The sequence below is a fragment of the Vipera berus genome (genome assembly GCF_964194415.1).
Source record: "Vipera berus genome assembly, chromosome: 6".
NCBI lineage: Eukaryota > Metazoa > Chordata > Lepidosauria > Squamata > Viperidae > Vipera > Vipera berus.
This window is the reverse complement of record NC_138208.1, coordinates 83,985,556-84,005,301: the sequence shown is the minus strand read 5'-3', so window position 1 is coordinate 84,005,301 and position 19,746 is coordinate 83,985,556. Positions and strand designations below refer to the sequence as shown.

General features: G+C 42.3%; 1 protein-coding gene across 3 annotated transcripts in view; it reads right to left on the bottom strand.

Moving 5' to 3' along the window:
• Positions 1-19,746, bottom strand: part of ABCC9 (ATP binding cassette subfamily C member 9) — a 94,332-nt gene that overhangs the window by 11,385 nt on the left and 63,201 nt on the right. For all 3 annotated transcript variants that reach the window (XM_081330550.1, XM_081330551.1, XM_081330552.1), the window contains exons 25-32: positions 19,362-19,510; positions 17,444-17,513; positions 15,216-15,373; positions 13,877-13,969; positions 7,228-7,330; positions 4,594-4,695; positions 3,248-3,368; positions 300-430 (exon numbers count right to left, since the gene is read on the bottom strand). In XM_081330550.1, coding sequence (XP_081186676.1) covers positions 300-430; positions 3,248-3,368; positions 4,594-4,695; positions 7,228-7,330; positions 13,877-13,969; positions 15,216-15,373; positions 17,444-17,513; positions 19,362-19,510 — 927 coding nt within the window. The remainder of the gene's footprint in view (positions 1-299; positions 431-3,247; positions 3,369-4,593; positions 4,696-7,227; positions 7,331-13,876; positions 13,970-15,215; positions 15,374-17,443; positions 17,514-19,361; positions 19,511-19,746) is intronic.

Here is a 19,746-nt window from a genome sequence, read left to right as displayed (position 1 = left end):
TTGGTCATGTGACCATGGGTCTGCTGCGACAGTTGTTAAGTGTGGGGACAGGTCGTAAGTCACTTTTTTTCACTTCAACACCGTCGTTAAATGAATGGTTGTAACTTGAGGACTACCTCTCATGAATCACAAATTCTAGATATGGATAAATACTAGAGTCCCCCGATGCTAAAGTTTCTGCGAGCAAGATATATTTAGCTTCTTTTTGATACCAAATCATCTTCAACAAGGGATCCTTCATTTCCTTTTTTGCCAGAAAGCCCGTGAAAAAGTGTACAATTATTGTAAGATTGCGGAACCTTTTGTCCTGGTTTGATATACAGTTTAATGTGCTTGAGAACTGGCTTCAGGTTATTCTCATAGCGGACGCACAGGTTTTCGATCTTGATTTCGCCTTCTTGGGGCCAGTCTTTGGGTACTTGAGAAATATCTGAGGGAAAGATCAAAGCAGAAGCATCCTGATTGGTGCAGTCAATTCTTTCCCATCTGTGTCCATTTTAAAACTCAATTTAACGTTACTATGTATTGTTTTAAGGTTTGAGTGTTTCGGATGGGTGTTTCATTGATTGTAAGCTGCCTAGCATCACCTTTAGTTGAGTTGGGCGACTTATAAGTTTAAATAAATAAATACAATTACTATGCAAGAGAAAATTTTCTTATGCTGTGATGGGAGAGCCAGTTTGCCCTAGTGCAGGGGTAGGCAACCTTGGCTCTTTTATGACTCGTGGACTTCAACTCCCAGAATTCCTGAGCCAGCATGGCTCAGCTTGGAAACCTCTGCCTTTCTCCTCAGCATGGCTGGCTCAGGAATTCTGGGAGTTGAAGTCCACGAATCATAAAAGAGCCAAGGTTGCCTACCCCTGTCCTAGTGGTTAAGGTACCAGGCTAGAAAGCAGGAGAGTGTGCACTCAAGTCCCACCTTAGCGCTAAAAACCAGCTGGGTGACTTTGGGCCAATTACCAGGAGACTCTGAGTTCTAGTCCCGCCTTAGCCATGAAAGCCAGCTGGGTAACTTTGGGCCAGTCATCCTCTCTCAGCCCAAGCCAACTTACAGGGCTGTTGTTGTAAAGAAAATAGGAGGAGTAAGATGTATTGGATATGTTCACCAACTTGAGTTATTTGTAAACATAATAAAGATGGGGCACACATGAATATGTAAATAGGTATCCATAAAAAAGCAATTCATTTGAAAAGTAGACAATGTGACACAAAGTTAATAAGAACCTCTTGATTCAGCCAAGCTGCATCTCCAGATAAAGTGATTTTGCTGGTTTACACCAGTTATGAAGAACATGGACCAAACAGAGCAACATCTGGAGTGACCGCATCTTCCACAGACAAGCTGTTTTAGAAGATGGCAATTTGTCATGAAGAGTCAACTTTGTTTTGCTAATACCAAGAGCAATGCGAGATTTATTTATTTTCCACAAATTGGCTCACTTTGAGGTCAAATCTCAAGGCAGGTTACTTGCAGCAGTGTTAACACAAAGTAAACAAATCAGGCTGCTTTTTAAACTTGCAGTATGACTCAAGTCTGACCTCAGTCCACTTCATGGCTGACCAAGGTCAGTTTTCCCTTTTATTCAGTAGCTGGCAAATGAAGTCAAATGAACTGGTTCTTCTCCAGCCAAAAAAAAGGGGGGGAATTAGATTATAATTGCTTTTTAATATTGTTGAGGCTGCCTGGTTCCACAGTGATTTCCAGCAGCTCACAATTTGAAAAGAATTGAAAAAGAAAACATCCCAACCCAGAACTAGGAGAACAACCGGGTATTTAACAATTTACAAAGAATCAGTAAAGGTGGGAACAATATGGATCTGCAAGGGCAGGCTCTCCAAACCTGGCAACGTTAAGACTTACAGACTTCAGCTCCCAGAATTCCCCAGCCAGCATGGTTGGCTGGGGAATTCTGGGAGTTGAAGTGCACAAGTCTGAAAGTCCAAGGAGATGCCATTCTATTGGCCAGGAGCAATCACAAAGGAGACATACTTCCTGAATCCTACAATATGACATTGCTTAATCCACAGGATCTGGAACGTGCCCCATTCTAGCTGACCTTACTGGACAGGGGGAAACATATGGAGACATGTGGAGGCAAGACTTTTGCCATGATTTATTTGCTATGTTGGGCTGGAAACTTCGAAATGATCCATCATTCCTGACTAGGACAGACCATCTGCATTACGTAGAATAATAACAGATAGAATAACAGAGTACCAGAATTGGAAGGGACCTTGGAGGTCTTCTAATCCAGGGGTAGGCAACCTTGGCTCTTTTATGACTCGTGGACTTCAACTCCCAGAATTCCTGAGCCAGCATGGCTCAGCTTGGAAACTCTCCCTTTCCCCTCAGCATGGCTGGCTCAGGAATTCTGGGAGTTGAAGTCCACGAGTCATAAAAGAGCCAAAGTTGCCTACCCCTGTTCTAGTCTAACCCCCTGCTCAAGCAGGAGACCCTCTACCATTCCAGACAAATGACTGTCCAGTCTCTTCTTGAAAACCTCCAGTGATGGAGCATTCACAGCTTCTTGTTGTGATTTAATTGTTATAACTGTCAGGAGATTTCTCCTTCATTCTAGATTGGTTCTCTCCTTGATTAGTGTTAGGATATGAAATTTAGTAGATGGAATAGTGAAATTGTTCAATGGGCCAGAACACACAGTTGTTGTTGATTGGTTGGAGAGTGCTGACTCATGCATGAGGCAATCTGCGTTATGATTGGTTGCTATATGAGTATAAAGGGGGAGTTTCCCTTTTTTCCCGCCTTTTTCTTCTGTGTGCTCGTGTGTGTTGGTTAAGCTTTACCTCACGATGTTCCTGTGTACCTGACTATTTTGTCGGGTGTAAATATAAATGTTACACATATTTATTTATGTAAAACTACAGGTTCGTCCCTGACTTCATTTGGACACTTGCTGCGCAATTCCCTGACAATTAGTTTCCATCCATTGCTCTTTGTTCTGCCTTCAGATGCTTTGGATCACCTTTGGTTGACCCTCTTTTCTTTGTGGTAGTGCCTCAAATGTGGGAAGACAGCTCTCATGTCACCAAGTCATCAAGCTGACTTGCTGCCTCTAAATATAAGTGATACATTTCACCATAGACTCTGCCATAGAGGGAGAGTCTCCAAGGGACCTCTGATATTTGGGTGCTCATCAATTTCAGCTATTCAGATGGATTTCAGATATTTGGTTGGCAGACTCTACTGGGTTTTGCCTGTTAAAACAACATCAGTGATGCCAGATACCTATGGTGCCTTCATAATTCTCGGACTCCATGTTGAGAAAGCTGTTCACTTTCTTCACGGCCCCCATTTGCACTTCCATATCAGCCAGATTTCGCACGACCCAGTTCAGATAGTTGGTGATCTATAAAGCAAAAAGGAAAGAGGGGCAAAAAAAAGAAAAGAAAAAAGAAATGAAAATATGGCATTTGGGAAGGGACAGAATCTTCATATGGTTGGAACAATGTGAATAAAGCTTTTATCTGTCAAGATACTATTCCTTTGGAGAAGGTGTAGGGTGTTCATTGTATGGTTGGGAAGAACAATCTCCAAGGTTTTAGAATGATGTTTGACCATCTACAATACAGTGCATCCTAGTAAGGGAAGGGAAGAAAGAGAAGAAGGGTGGAAAGAAAGAAAATGAAAAAAGAAGGAAATGAGAGGGGACAGGAGCGGAAGGGGCGAGGGGAGGGGAGAGGAAGGGGTGAGGGGAGCGAGGGAAGAAAAGAAAGAAAAGGAGAGAAGAAAGAGAAGAAGGGGAGAGGGGAGGGAGGGGAGAAAAAGGAGAGAAGAAAGAGAAGAAGGAGGGGAGGAAACAAAGCAGAAGGGAGTGGATAAGGGATAAGGGATAAGGGATAAGGGATAAGGGATAGGAATGGAATAGAATAGAATAGAATAGAATAGAATAGAATAGAATAGAATAGAATAGAATAGAATAGAATAGAATAGAATAGAATAGAATAGAATAGAATAGAATAGAATAGAATAGAAATCATATTTGCTCTTCTCTGAATTTTTCCCAAACTCTCAACATCTTTTTTGTGATATGTTGACCAAAATTGGCTGCAGTATTCCACGTGTGATCTTACTAGGGTTTTATAAAGTGGTACTACTATCTCGCGTGAAAGGAAATTGACAATCAAACTGTGAATTTGGGAAAGTTAAACCCTGGTGATCAATCACTAGTCTACTCCAGTCCTTGCATGCACTTTTCTCTTCCTTTCCTTGGGAGCATGGAGGGCATGGGAATTTCAGTGACTTTTATTATTATTATCATCATCATCCTTATTTTTTTTCAATTGGCTCTAGGAACTTGAAGCTGCTCCAAGTTGTTCTGAATTCTTTCAGCCCTGGCTGAAATCCAGGGCTGCAAGATTGTTCCTTTCAGTTTTGGGAACCTTGAGAAGCAGCTGCGTATCCAGAGGGCTTCTCATGGGGGCTGTGACCCCCGAGGAATTGGTTGCAAAGAAAACAACTCAGCTGTGTCAAAACTAAATGATACTGAATCTTGCAGGGCTCTTATGCTGGACACACAATGGACCTTCCTTGAATAAAATGCCAAGGGAATTCCTTTTTCCCTCTGCACGTACCGTCAGTGCATAGAGGAGACCGAGTCCTACGATGCCGGGAGTGGACTTTTCAGAGATGGAGGCCATAGCTGCAGTGAGGACGATGAAGGCACCCACATAATCCTGAAAGGAGGCAGAGAAAGAAAGAGAACTATTTTATACCGCAAAACTAAGCTGAGCAAACATTAAAAGCCCCATCAATCCTGTGGATATTTTTCTTTGCATTGCTAGGCCACAGGTTGGCCTTCTTCTGAATGCAACGCTACCGAAAGAAGGAAGCAATAGCAAACACAAGGGTGCTTCCGTTCCCTTAAGGGGGTGCACAGTTTTCTCTCTGTCAGTTTCTACATAACGTTTGGACCGTATAGGACTTCCTCCCTGTAAAATATACGCTTGATCTATGACCTTCCTCTGGTAGATTTTCAGATTGGAGATATTTTACACAGCAGCCTTTTCCGGTCCATAATCCTTCAGTGGGAGTTGCAATCAAAACATCTGGAAGGACCTTGATTGGAGAGAGCCATTATAGACCTTCTTAATGCTGAGAAGCAATTGTTTGAGGATCTTTCCATTGTTTCAATTATCCAAAAAACCTCCATGTTGAACTGGCCCCATGGGTACAACCCCAGGAAGATTTTTAGATTGGGAGCTACCATGACCACAGTAACAGATGTTGAGTCTCAATCATGATCTACACAAGTAGAGAAAGACATTTTTCAGACAACGTGGCCAGGCAAACCACCATGAGGAAGCGGAGGTCAACTTGTACAGTCCTAGTGTGCGTATTATTTTATACACAGAGATTATACCAAATAATAATATGCTTAGTGCATATGAACTGGGCCAGAAAGAAACATGTGGAAGCATTCCTTCAGATATTATAAACATATATGGAAGGTATTTGTAAACATTAATTTGAAACAGGAAGTAAGCCCCGTGAACCAGTTTTCAAGAGAAGAATCTTGGGTCATCAACAGTCAGAGGGATTCCACTGAAAACATTGTCTATTCATTGAAGCAAATTCATTCTAGGGCCCAGCAAAAGTAGGTAGTGAGAATTTCCCAGAATAACAGAGTTGGAAGGAATCTTGGAGGTCTTCTAGTCCACCCCCCCTGCTCAAGCGGGAGATCCTATCCCATTTCAGACAAATGGTTGTCCAATCTCTTCCTAAAAACCTCCAGTGATGGAGCACCCTCTAATATAAAGGTAAAGGTAAAGGTTCCCCCGCACATGCGTGCTAGTCGTTTCCAACTCTAGGGGCCGGTGCTCATCTCCATTTCAAAGCCAAAGAGCCAGCGCTTGTCCGAGGACGTCTCCATGGTCATGTGGCCGGCATGACTAGATGCCAAAGGCGCACAGAACGCTGTTACCTTCCCACCGTAGTGGTCCCTATTTTTCTACTTGCATTTTTACGTACTTTCGAACTGCTAGGTTGGCAGAAGCTGGGACGAGTAACAGGCGCTCACTCTGTTACGCGGCACTCGGGATTCGACCCACCAAACTGCCGACCATCTGATCGACAAGCTCAGCGTCCTAACCCACTGAGCCACCGCGTCCCTTACCCTCTAATATAGCAATATGCTATCATTTCACTGTAAAGTCATGTCTCAGTCTCAAAACAACCTAACATTCTGAAACCAAGCAAATGAAATAGCTCCAATTCTAGTTTTATTTGGGAAATTTACAATGGAATGTATGGGCCCCAAATGTGCAAAGAAACCTACATGGTTTCTTCCAGGATGATGATCTATCAAACAAATAAAAAAATGGCTTAATTGAGAATCAAACACAATCAGACAAGTGAAATCCACATGTTCATAAGGAATACCTTTCCAGATTTTCTCATTTCTGCAAATTTAACTATATGCCTTATATTCCAGAAGTATAACTGACGCTTAAAGCTGGTGATCTTATAAGGATGTCCGGGGACAAGGAAATACAGGTAATCCTCGTCTGTCGGTCACAACGGAGCCCAAAATTTCTGTTGCTGAGACATTCGTTAAGTGAATTTTGCCCCTTTTTACGACCTTCCTTGCCACATTTGTTAAGTGAATCACTGCAGCTGTTAAGTTAGTAACATGGTCGTTAAGTTCATCTGGCTCCTCCCCCACCCCCCTAATTGACTTTGATTGTCAGAAGGTTGCAAAAGGTGATCACGTGACCCCGGGACACTGCAACCATCATAAATATGAATCAGTTCCCAAGCATCTAAAATTTTGATCACATGACCACGGGGGATGTTGCACTGGTCATAGGTGTGAAAAACGGTTACCTTTTTCAGTACCATTGTAACTTCAAACAGTCACTGAACGAACGGTTATAAGTCAAGAGCTACCATAGGGGCCAGGTGGACAGGTGGGTTAAGACAAATGATATAATCTCTGTGATTTGACAGTTTAGGAAAAAGGATTAAGAGATCTACTCAGCATCTCCTTTACATCTCAGTTCTATAACAGGACTTCATTTTCTCCACAAAGGGCTAGGAAAACCTTAACAGAAACTACACTAAACTATTATACATGTTTCTGGGTTTTTGTGGGGTTTTTTTGCCAGATATAGCCCAATGAGAAATCTTTGCCTGATCTGCTGTATCCAATGAAGCAACTGTTGGATTCAAAGATCTCCAAATTATGACAGTGATGAAGTTACACCTACCGTCCTAACCTCCAGCCATCTGTTGGCAGCAGAGAGGAATAAATATGCAATATTGTTGGTGTCCGTCAGTTCCAGCATTCGCTGTTTAAATCTGGGCTCGTGCCTGCAAAGGGGAAAACCATCCTGACGTTATATGACTCAATCATCTGATGCCATCACTCTAGAATAGGCAGAAAGGATGGCAGAATTCCAGGGAAGGGAACGGAGCAGTTGCAGAGTTACCAAAAAAAAAACTAAATTTGAGCAAATGTTGTGTATAAGAAGTTGCCAAGAGTTTTTAGGAAGCAAGCAGTGATGCTGTGCAGAGGTTGTTGGGTTTTGTTTTGGTTTTTTTTGCTTATATCTCCCCATTAATTATCCTCCTTTGCTTCCTCTCATCCTCCATAATTCAATTTCCAATCAGATCAAACATAACAGAATAACAGAGTTGGAAGGGACCTTGGAGGTCTTCTAGTCCAACCCCCTGCTCAAGCAGAAGACCTTATGCCATTTCACACAAATGGTGGTCCAATCTCTTTTTCAAAACCTCCAGTGATGGAGCACCCACAACTTCTGGAGGCAAGTTGTTCCATTGATTAATTGTTCTAACTGTCAGGAAATTTCTCTTTAGTTCTAAGTTGGTTCTTAGTAATTTGTCTGAGATGGTATAGGTTCTGCTGCTTGAGCAGGGGGCTGGACTAGAAGACCTCCAAGGTTCTATTCTATTCTATTCTATTCTATTCTATTCTATTCTATTCTATTCTATTCTATTCTATTCTATTCTATTCTATTCTATTCTATTGTTTGTTTCTATTCTATTCTATTTCTACTCTATTGTTTTTATTCTATTCTATTGTTTGTTTCTATTCTATTCTATTCTATTCTATTCTATTCTATTCTATTCTATTCTATTCTATTCTATTCTATTCTATTCTATTGTTTTTGTTTCTACTCTACTCTACTCTATTCTATTCTATTCTATTCTATTCTTCTATTCTATTGTTTTTGTTTCTACTCTACTCTATATACCCTACCCTACCCTACCCTACTCTACTCTACCCTACCCTACCCTACCCTACCCTACCCTATCCTATCCTATCCTATCCTATCCTATCCTATCCTATCCTATCCTATCCTATCCTATCCTATCCTATCCTATCCTATCCTATTCTTTCCTTGATCAGTTCTCATCCATTGCTTCTTGTCCTGCCTTCAGGTGCTTTGGAGATATGTTGATGTAGAAGTTCAATGGGAGTTGCTCCTTAGAAATAGAATTTCCCAGCTGATACATTTATCCAGAATTAGTGAAAAAGAGCCAATGCCACAGCTGGGCTTGGAGTCTTTGCTCTACAGTTGTGACTGGACTCCACTCCTATCAACCTTAGCCAGCAGGATCAGTGGTCAGCAATGATTAAACTTGCTGTAATCCAGCAGTATCTGAAATACTACATTATTTATAGCTTTGCTCTGGAAAGATATTATTTTGTATCTGATTGTCTACCTGACCCTCATAGTGAGTTTTAATAATACTGTATTATTGAAGACATTGACTCTTCAGCACCTTATGCCTATAGACCAGAAGGGGGCAGTAGGGTATAGACAGAGAATTAAGGATTTACACAGCCCCTCTTTATCACTCCGCCTGGTCTTTGTCTAAGAGGTTGCTAATCTGAGAGCTCTTCCTTCTGGCTTTCTTCCCGGGCACGCTCACATGGAACCCTTACTCGTTGACGTTCCTCATGGTTGGGATTACCAGAACACACTGAACTCTACAACACTGAACAATACAACATTCCAATATAGGGTTACAAAAGTTTAGACTTGGTAGATCCCATCAATGATCTCATGTACTGTCCTCATTAAAAAAAAATGTCCCAGATCTCACAACTTCATCAAGCATCTCATGACACGCTTGCATGACATTCTGAAGGGTTGCACCGTGTGGGGGGAAAATGTTGCATATTCATGTGAACCCTTGCAAGATATCAGGATTTTCCCATGTGATTTCATAGTATATTACTCTTCTAATTTTTCACAAAGGAAAACCCGTACCTCATTATCTTACAATTTTGATCATTTTTTTTTTCATTTTAAAATTAAAATAATTCAACAGCGTTGCCAATTCTTGGTTCAACCCATCTTAGTCATTGCTTCTGCCCTAAGATGGGTTGAGAAAGTAGGGAAAGAACCCCATTTAGCATAATTCCTCATCTACAGATATACTGGGAATTGGTTTTTCTTCTGCCTAGCATGCTCGGTAGATTTGCCCAATATATTTAACCTGGTTACTGAAATCATCCATTTCCTGGATTTGCACAATACTTTGAGTCATCAAGCAACCAATAGGCTCAATTTGTACCATATGCTAAACAAGAAAATACAAATCAAGGTTAAAAACAAAGAGTCAGCAGTAGGATCCTTGGTGTTCTCTGAGCTTGGTTGTTTTCTTGCAAGACATTTCATTACCAAACTAGGTAACATCATCAATAAATATTACCTAGTTTGGGTAATGAAATGTCTGCAAGAAAACAGCCAAGTTTGGAGAGCACCAAAGATTCCACAGTTCAATTCTGAGTTACAAATATTCTCTTGCATCGGTAAAATTAGCCAACTTTAGCATGTTGTGTGAATCAGTCGCAGAGGTCTAGCCACTTTAGGGTGCAGATAAGAGCAACAAAGATGATGAGGGGGCTGGAGGGTAAAACATCTGAAGAACAGTTGCAGGAATTGGGTATGCCTAGTTTAATGAAAAGAAAGACAAGGAGTGACAAGACAGCAGTGTTCCAATATCTAAGGGGCTGCCACAAAGAAGAGGTTTTTAAGAAGAGATTGGACAACCACTTGTCTGAAAAGCTATAAGGTTTCCTGCATGAGCAAGGGGTTGGACTAGGAGACCTTTAAGGTCCCTCCCAACTCTGTTATTCTGTTATTTGGCTAACGGTGTTGCATGAAGATAACCACTGTCAAATTGGAATTGATCGTTCACATTCTGCTTAATTCGAAAGTCTCCTTCGAGCCAAGATTGAGGCCTGATGATTTCATGAACATGTCCATGTGGTTTTCTTGTCAACAGCATGGAGAGTTTTTCTCCCAGGATGTTTTTTCAGCTTCATTGTCAATCTTACAGACTTGGAACTTCTTCACGGTCTCGCACTTGAGTATTAATCCAACCTTTTGAGGAGCTTTCCCAGTTTACCCTTTCCCAAACTGGTGTCCTTTAAATGTCTTAGATTTGAATTCTCAGAGATTTCTGGAGTTGGTCTAACACAGGGGTCTTCAAACTGGGCCCTTTTATGACACATGAACTTCAACTCCCAGAATTCCTCAACCAGCATGCCTGGCTGAGGAACTCTGGGAGTTGAAGTCCACAAATCATAAAGGGGCCCAGTTTGAAGACCCCCTGGTCTAACACATCTGGATGACTCCAGGCTGAGAAAGGAAACAAACCCAGCTAAGCAGGGAGGTATTTACATCTATAATTGTACAAATGATATTATCAGCTCAGAAGTCACAATCTTTTCTTGTTCTCCATGTGGGTGAATTTTCATTCAGCTTTGCAAACCCACCAGACTGCTCCCCCCCCCAAGTCCAAAAACAGAAACAATTGTACCAACCCTCTAACTCATTCAAACTCATTTGGGTCTATTTGAAAGACACCAAATTTTGAGCAGCCTGGTGGCTCTCGCTGACTTTGCCTATTAGATTAATAGACTTATATTACTGTCAGGACCCACCCCAAACCACGTCTTAGGAAGACAAAACTCTTGGAGCCAAATCTTAGTCCAAAAGGAATCTTTACTATGACATGCTTGGTTGTAGGAGGCGAGACAGGACTTAATATTTCCACGATGTAAACCCTTATAAAGAGTTCCCGGTTTAACCCCCCTTAATCCCCATTTGGTCAGTCCCCCATCCTTCCTCTCGTATCATCCATCTCATGGGAAAAAGGAAGTTAGGACCCTTTTGTTTATTGCTGTCTACCATGACAAAAACCAGATGCTAGCCCCCCCTTTTGTTTCCCCAGTTCAAAAGGCTTCTCCTTTCCTTTGAAATGCCTATTGCCGGTTCAATACACATCTATCCTCTTCTCCTCGGGAGATGGCAGAATCCATGGGATATGTTTGAAACATTCCATTTATGAATATGATATAAATGGATTCTGACAATTACTATATTCTATATTACTTAATTCTGAATCCAGGTTGATGGAAGTGAGTGCCTATGTTCACATAACCTTGAATGCCCAAACAGAGAGATCCTATTATAGTTTGTTGTGATGGCCTTGTCCAACCTATATAACTAAGCCGTAAGCTATATTCCAACAAAACGCAGAAACCATTAATTCTGCTTCTATTTTTACGTTGTCTAAGGTGTTGTGCAAACTCAACTTTCCTCACCAGAGGAAACCGATGTGCAAAGAACTGCACATGCAAAACATTGTGGCATAAAAATGCCTTCCTACACACCATGCAAGACCCAAATGTATTATTCCGATAGCGTGATAATAACTACAGTCTGTCTCTGGCCTCTCCAACAGTTGCACATTCCCCCCCCCTTCCACTCCTTTCTAACCCCTCTCCCTCTATGGAAACTCTGACACACTCAATCTGCATCATTTCATCTGCATTGTGCTCTTCTGCTTATCATTATTATTACACTTTTCATCCTGTCCAAACGAAGAATAAAAAGGACACTTTGAAGAGAGCTGAGCTGTTCAGAGGTTACCTTGTGGTGGGAATGCATGTCTTCTGGATGGGCACTTAATGAACTCAGAACAAAGGGAAACAATTACCAGTGTTCAGCCAGTAAACCTTAGCTTTCTAATAAAACTCTGGAGGGGAAAAATTGTCTTAACTGCTGCAAAGATGAGGAGAGGGGAATGAAACCAAGAGAATAACAGAGTTGGAAGGGACCTTGGAGGTCCTCTAGTCCAACCCCCTGCTCAGGCAGGAAACCCCATATTAATTTAGCCAAATGGTTGTCCAATCTCTTCTTAAAAACTTCTAGTATTGGCACACCCAATACTGGAAGCAAGTTGTTCCACTGGTTTATTGTTCTAACTGTCAGGAATTTTCTCCTTAGTTCTAGGTTGGTTCTCCCCTTGGTTATTTTCCATCTTCTGCCTTCAGGTGCTTTGGAGTTTAGGTTAAGCCCCTCTTCTTTGTGGCTGTCCCTTAAATATTGGAAGATGGCTATCATGTCACCCCCTAGTCCACGGGTCGGCAACCTGCGGCTCTGCAGCCGCATGTGGCTCTTTCAGCCTTCTCCTGCAGCTCCCAGTTTGGAGGGAGGGAGAGAGAGAAAGAGAGAGAGGGAGGGAGGGAGAGAGAGAAAGAGAGAGGGAGGGGAGGGAGAGAGAGAGAGAGAGCACGTGCGCTTCTCTCTCTCTCTCTCTCTCTCTCTCTCTCTCTCTCTCTCTCTCTCTCTCTCTCTCTCTCTCTCTCTCTCTTTGTGTGTGTGTGTGTAAAACTCATGCTGTTCTCCGAGAAGCTGACAAGCGTACTGGGTGGGGCTCCTGCCTTTGCTGTGTCTCCACAGGAAGCAGGAAACAGCAGAAAGCAGCAGCTCTCAAGGGCAGGAGAGCCAGCCCAATAAGATGTCGGAGAACAGCTTGAAGCCAGCTTGTCAGGTGAGCAGAAGATCGGAGAGAGGGAGAACATACAGAGCAGCCTCTATTTCTTTTTAATTAAACTCTTCAATCAAGTTTCCCCCCTTGTGTGTGTGTGTGCGCGCGCACACACACACACACATTTTGCGGCTCCCAGTGTTTTTTTTCCTCTGGGAAACAGGTCCAAGTGGCTCTTTGAGTGTTTAAGGTTGCTGACCCCTGCCCTAGTCCTTCTTTTCATTAAACTAGACATCCTAATTCACTTCTGTTCTAGCTTTTGTTCTTTCTCCTCTTTATGCTGACCACAGTTTTTTTGTTGTGGTTTTTGTTTTCAGTCCCGCAGGAGCAAATGAAGGTCGTTCCACGTACAATTGATCTGATTAAGGGTCTTTTCCCATTGCTCAATTGCCATTCACTTACATTGACCTGGCAGTCAACTGCATTGACAAGAGAGTTGATGCTTCCATTGCTGGATCCCCATTTTGAATTAATTCTCTCTGCTCCCCATGAGTGCCATAATCATCCCTCCAGAAGAATGAGTGAGAAAACAGATTTGACACTGCTTTTTTGAGTCTGCATTGATGTGGTGTTGGAAGAAGCCAGGAAACACTACATCAGGTGTCTTCAAACATGGCCCTTTTATGACTTGTGGACTTCAACTCCCAGAATTCCTCAGCCAGTGTGCCTGGCTGAGGAATTCTGGGAGTTGAAGTCCACAAGTCATAAAAGGGCCAGGTTTGAAGACCCCTGCACTACATGAATACCTGTAGAGCAGAGGTGGGGAACTATGACCCCCTTTATGACGTGAGGACTTCAACTCCCAGAATTCCTGAGGCAGCCATGCTGGCTTAGGAATTCTGGGAGTTGAAGTCCATAAAAGGGCCATCGTTCCCCACCCCTGCTCTAAAGGATGACTTTCAGGCTGTCTCTTTTAAGGTCTCCAAATGAGAAGAAGACAACTTCGTAAAGATGTGGCAAAAATGAGAGTGGTTTATCTTGCTGAGGTTAGGTAGAAGCAGAAAATGACTCTAACACTATTAAAATGGCTTCTTATTTGCCAACCTGAATGCTCTGATGGTCGTGAGGCCTTCTGCAGTCTCGGAAAAGTGGCAAAGTAGAGGCAACTGAGTGCTATCATCAAGTTCCTGGAGATCCCTATTACCAAGAGAAAGAAGGTGAATTGTAAGCCAAGAAGAAACCATATTTCTAGTAAACAAATACCTTGTTTTCCTTATTAAACTATGGAATCACTTGCTCTCCCTAACCAAATACGTGACCATCTTTAATTGTTGTTATGCGTTCCCTTGGAAGTTATCCATGGGAAGCCACCTATCAAATGGATCTTGAGACATCAACAAGGAGGAAGCCACCCATTTTGTTTCAGAAGTATCTTTTTCTTTCTTTCTGATACCCACTTATTTATTTTCGTTTTATTTATTTATATCCCTCCTTTGTCATTTTTTTTAAAAAAAATAAATAACTCACGGCAGCAAACATACCTAATTTCTTCTTCCTTCTCCTATTTTATCCACAACAACCACGACCTTGTGAGTTGAGCTGGGTTGAGAGAAAGTGACTGGCCCAAAGTTACCAGCTGGCTTTCATGCCGAAGGCAGGACTAGAACTCACAATCTCCTGGTGATTGGCTCAAAGTCATCTAACCGGCTTTCGTGCCTAAAGAAGGTCCCCTAGATCAGGGATAGGCAACCGTGGCTCTTTTATGACTGGTGGACTTCGACTCCCAGAATTCCTGAGCCAGCATGGCTCAGCTTGGAAACCTCTCCCTTTCCCCTCAGCACGGCTGGCTCAGGAATTCTGGGAGTTGAAGTCCACGAGTCATAAAGCGGCCTAGGCCTAGGCCAGGAGTAGGCAACCTTGGCTCTTTTATGACTCGTGGACTTCAACTCCCAGAATTCCTGAGCCAGCATGGCTCGGCTTGGAAACCTCTCCCTTTCCCCTCAGCATGGCTGGCTCAGGAATTCTGGGAGTTGAAGACCATGAGTCATAAAAGAGCCACGGTTGCCTACCCCTGGTCTAGATTTTCACAGTCTCCTGGGTTTTAGCCTAATGTCTTAACCCCTAGATTCTTTTTCTTCCTTCTCTTTTACTCTCCTTTGCTTCTTCATCTGCTTCCTTGCAAAACAAACACGGGTTGAAAGCTGTCGCCAGAGGTTTAAATTATTTGGAGAAAACCACTGTTTAAAATTAGCCTGAGGACTTGCATGGGTTTAAGTCAAGAGCCTTGAATATGCATTCTTATGACTGCACATTGCCCAATGCTGCCACAAACAGTTCCCCTGCTAGTGATAACAAACATCAAAATTCTAATGTCAACCATTAGTTCAAATATTTGATACCTTTGTTTGTTTGTTTGTTTTAAAGAGAGAAATGAAAAACCTACTTGGATGCAACCCTGAAGTATTTCTGGATGAAATAAAACGCTACTCCAAGAGGCAGGAGAGCAAGTAGGAAGTAGGAGGTGGCATATGAAATCATCCCGACAGCAGAAAGGCAGAGTAATGTTGAACGGGAGAGGGATTCCACCGTTGGAGGAATGTGCTGCAGCAAACATAAGCAATAAATGTGATGTCAAACCACAGCCACCGTAGAAGAAGAGAAGGCAGAGCTGGGTGATGGAGTTAAATGTGTCATTAGCTTAGAGTCTTTATTTTGCCACAAACGATCCAAGCTCCAGCCTCACCTTGAATTCCTTTGACTCTTATCTGGGGCCAATTTAGTGCTGACCATTAGTTGACTAGATTTTCCTACACAGGTTTCTGTGCTGCAGTTTAACGTATGGCCCTGATGCTCTGCTCCCAACATTAATCTAAGCAACAGTCAGTACTAAAGTGGCGCTAAAAAAAAAGTTCCAGTCAACTAATGGTCAGCACTAAATAGGCCCCAGATGGACATGGATTATTTGTGGCAACATAAAGACTCTGAAAGGGATGCGGTGGCTCAGTGGGTTAGGACGCTGAGCTTGTCGATCAGAAGGTGGGCAGTTTGGCAGGTTGAATCCCGAGTGCCGCGTAACAGAGTGAGCACCTGTTACTCGTCCCAGCTTCTGCCAACCTAGCAGTTCGAAAGCACGTAAAAATGCAAGTAGAAAAATAGGGACCACTATGGTGGGAAGGTAACAGCGTTCCATGCACCTTTGGTGTCCAGTCATGCCGGCCACATGACCACGGAGACGTCCTTGGAAAAGCGCTGGCTCTTTGGCTTTGAAACAGAGATGAGCACCGGGAACCTTTACCTTTACCTAAAGACTCTGAGTTGACAACATGTTTAACTCTGCCTCCCAGCTCTATCTGATCTTCTTCTACAGCCATCCAGTTACAGCATTTATGTGAAAAAAGGTTAATCTCAAATTTAAGAAGAGCTCCCCCCAAAAGGAAAAATAGACAGAGGAACAGTTAAGAACACATTGGAAAATCCTGTGTGATGCTCAGCTTTCCTATCATATAACCTGAATCTTTCTTACCCTATGGATCTATGCATATTGAATAAAACTCACCTGCTTCTGTAGAAGACAAGATGGGAGATATTTGTGCAGCGTGTCCTCTAAAATTGCACATCAGGCAGGCTCTCATTGGCTAGAATTCTTGCCTCATCCCTCAACTCCTTTTCTACTCAGTTAAAATTGCAGAAGTATGGATAACATATACGGGTGGTCCTTGCTTCCTGCCTGAGCAGGGGGTTAGACTAGAAGACCTCCAAGGTCCCTTCCAACTTTGTTATTCTATTCTATTCTACTGAGGTTAATTGGGACCAGGAACTCTGTTGCTAAGCAACACAGTTGTAAGACATGGTGCCACATGACTGATCCAACTCACAACAGTACCAGTACCAGTTCCCGTTGTTAGGCGCATCCTGTGTGGTTGATGTGTCCTGGAGTCAAGTGATTGCCATTTTGACTTCCTGCCGGCTTCCCCATTGACTTTGCTTCCTGGAAGCCAGCAGTAAAGGTCACAAATCATAATCACATGACCACAGGATACTGCAGTGACCACAACAATGATGACCTGTTCAGCACCATTGTAACTATGAGCAGTTGCTTGTTAAGTGAGGACTACCTGTTTTGCAGTATGATCAGCATTGTTTCAAGATTTATATCCAATTCCAACCACTCATGAAACCTGTAAAGGGGCTACAAATCCCTTTTCATACATGGAGAACCTATCTAGACCAGAGTTCCCCAACCTTTTTGGTTTTGCAGCCTGGGGGGAGGGGGAAGAGGGGATGGTTATGTGTGTGCAATGGGCAAGCGCACGTGCACACAGCTCCATTTGTGTGAGCGCCTGCCACTTCCATGGCCTGGGGGGATAGGGACCCCTGATCTGGACAAATATAAAATATCCATTTTCCCACAGCGTGTCAACGCTGCTAAGATCGGATGTTTTTGCTTTGACAACAGATGGAGATGCAACAATTTTCTTCTTATGTTTTACTCTTAGAGTTAGAGTTAGATAATGCTGGGGGGAGGAATGTGCATGAGAGTTTAGCTAGACATAACAATACTGAACCTAGTGTGAGAACCAAGGTTATTGAAATAAAGAGATGATAAGAATTGGTGGGCTGGAGAACTGGAGGGGAAGCCTGCATTTCAAACTAACAAATCAAGGTGCTCACCTGATCGATAATATTTGTATCAGCAGAAAAACGGTTCAGAATTAGCCCCAAAGGTGTCATATCAAAGAATCTGTAAGGGGGGCAGAAATAGTAAAAGGTTATACAGTATAATCCAGTTATTTTATTTTATAAATGATTATTTTATTTTGTTTCATTTGTTTCATTTCCTTATCTTGCACTAAATTACATCAGATGCCATCTTTCCAAAACTGAACAACAAACAAATCTTCCCGTTTGATGAAATCATCTAGGCAAAATTTCCTTCCCTCTCTGAAATGAAGGGGACGTGGACAACACAACACAAGGCCTTCTCTGGAGTGGCCTCCACATTTTGGAACTTTTTATTTGCGACTGTTTACAAAGTTCCCTTCTTTGGGACATTGAAAAGACTACAGAAGTTGGTTTTATTCCACTCAGCTGTCAGCGCTTATTAATTGTTACCTTCATCCATTTTGCAGCCAATTGATCTTATGATGCTTCTTTTTTTATATTTTTGGAATGCTGCATCTTTCCCAGATTCTTCTGATTGGGAAAGATGATAAAATTGAGAAAGAAAGAAAGAAAGAAAGAAAGAAAGAAAGAAAGAAAGAAAGAAAGAAAGAAAGAAAGAAAGAAAGAAAGAAAGAAAGAAAGAAAGGAAGGAAGGAAGGAAGGAAGGAAGGAAGGAAGGAAGGAAGGAAGGAAGGAAGGAAGGAAGGAAGGTAGGTAGGTTACATCTTTCTGGATCAAGTTATGATTATGAGATTCCAGGAGGTTTCTAAAAGCAGGGCCTGGTAGAATGGGACAATGTGCCATGGTCAATTGGCTCCAGCCAACTTGCTACTCATTGCAGGACAATTCAACAATCCAATTTAATTATTTAAAATAATTTTAAAATAATTTTAATTTTATATTTCATTTTATTCCTCCTTTTGCATGCTTTTTTTAATGATTCTATTCCACCATTTCTTTGATATTAGGGTAATTCTTGTCTTGTGGCAAGTTGGCCGTGCTGATGGTCAGAAAGAGTACTGTACCTCATCAGCCCAGCTAGGACAAGTGATCTGAGGAACCAATAAAGCCGAGCTGGGTGGATATTAAGTTCTGTGCTGCAACTATCTTAATGACCAAGAGAGGGCAGTAAAAGTGGATATAAAACTATGCTGCCATCTAGTGGTCCTTTGAATTATTGCAGCTGAGGTAAGATATCGTATTCTAAGTACTGATCCAGTCATTGTTTCTCGGTATGAGCAGTTTATCTGCAGAAGAAAGGGTTAAACACAGTGGTGGGATTCACACAGATTCCCTGTGTGGATGCCTGTTCCGGAAATCCGTTCTGGGCCTGGGCAACAAAAAATTAGCCACCGGTTCTGCAGAAGTGGTGCGAATCAGCTGAAACCCACGACTGGCTAAACAGCTTTGCAGATAGTGTTATTTTCCTAAAACAATAATTAAGCTATAGTTATGATTGGAGTAGCAAAGAAATTTAATAAAATATTAACTAGCCAGCTAGTTAGCTAGATAGATGATAGATAGATAGATAGATAGATAGAGAGATAGATAGATAGATAGATAGATAGATAGATAGATAGATAGATAATTATTTATTGAATTGATGTGCCTCCCATATCATCTCCATGATGATTTTGCGCAACTAAATATGTGAGTGGATGGTGGATTGACGGACCAAAACATACATACTTCTTTTTCTTTGGAGTTTACCAAAATCCAGTTATTTGAAGTGCAGTCTTCTCCACTAATCTACCAAATACTACTCTCAGCAACGATCAGATGTTTGAAGTCTAGCCCCTGATGACCCATCCCCTGGCCACTAGGCACTGCATCTTTGCTCCTGAGTTCTCCAACCCAAGTTCTGAACCTCAGGAGATCTATTAAGCGGCTGCTTCTATCTACCAAAAGGAACATGATGTTTCTGTACCTGATGGGTCCAAGGATGATCTTGTTGAGGAGATCGTGATAAAGGTTCTTAGCAGCCGCAAGGCCCATCCATTCAACGGTCAAAGACGTGACAAGGCAGAGAACAATGCCTGCCCCACTGAGAATGCTGAACACTGCAACGTGGCATGTCTGTTCCAAAACAAGGATAGCAATAGCAATAGCACTCAGACTTATATACTGCATCACAGTGCTTTACAGCCCTCTCTAAGCAGTTTACAGAGTCAGTATATTGCCCTCAACAGTCTGGGACTTCATTTTACTGACCTCGGAAGGATGGAAGGCTGAGTCAACCTTGAGCCAGTCAGAATCGAACTGCCGAACTGCTGGCAGCTGGCAGTCAGCAGAAGTAGCCTGCAGTACTGCAT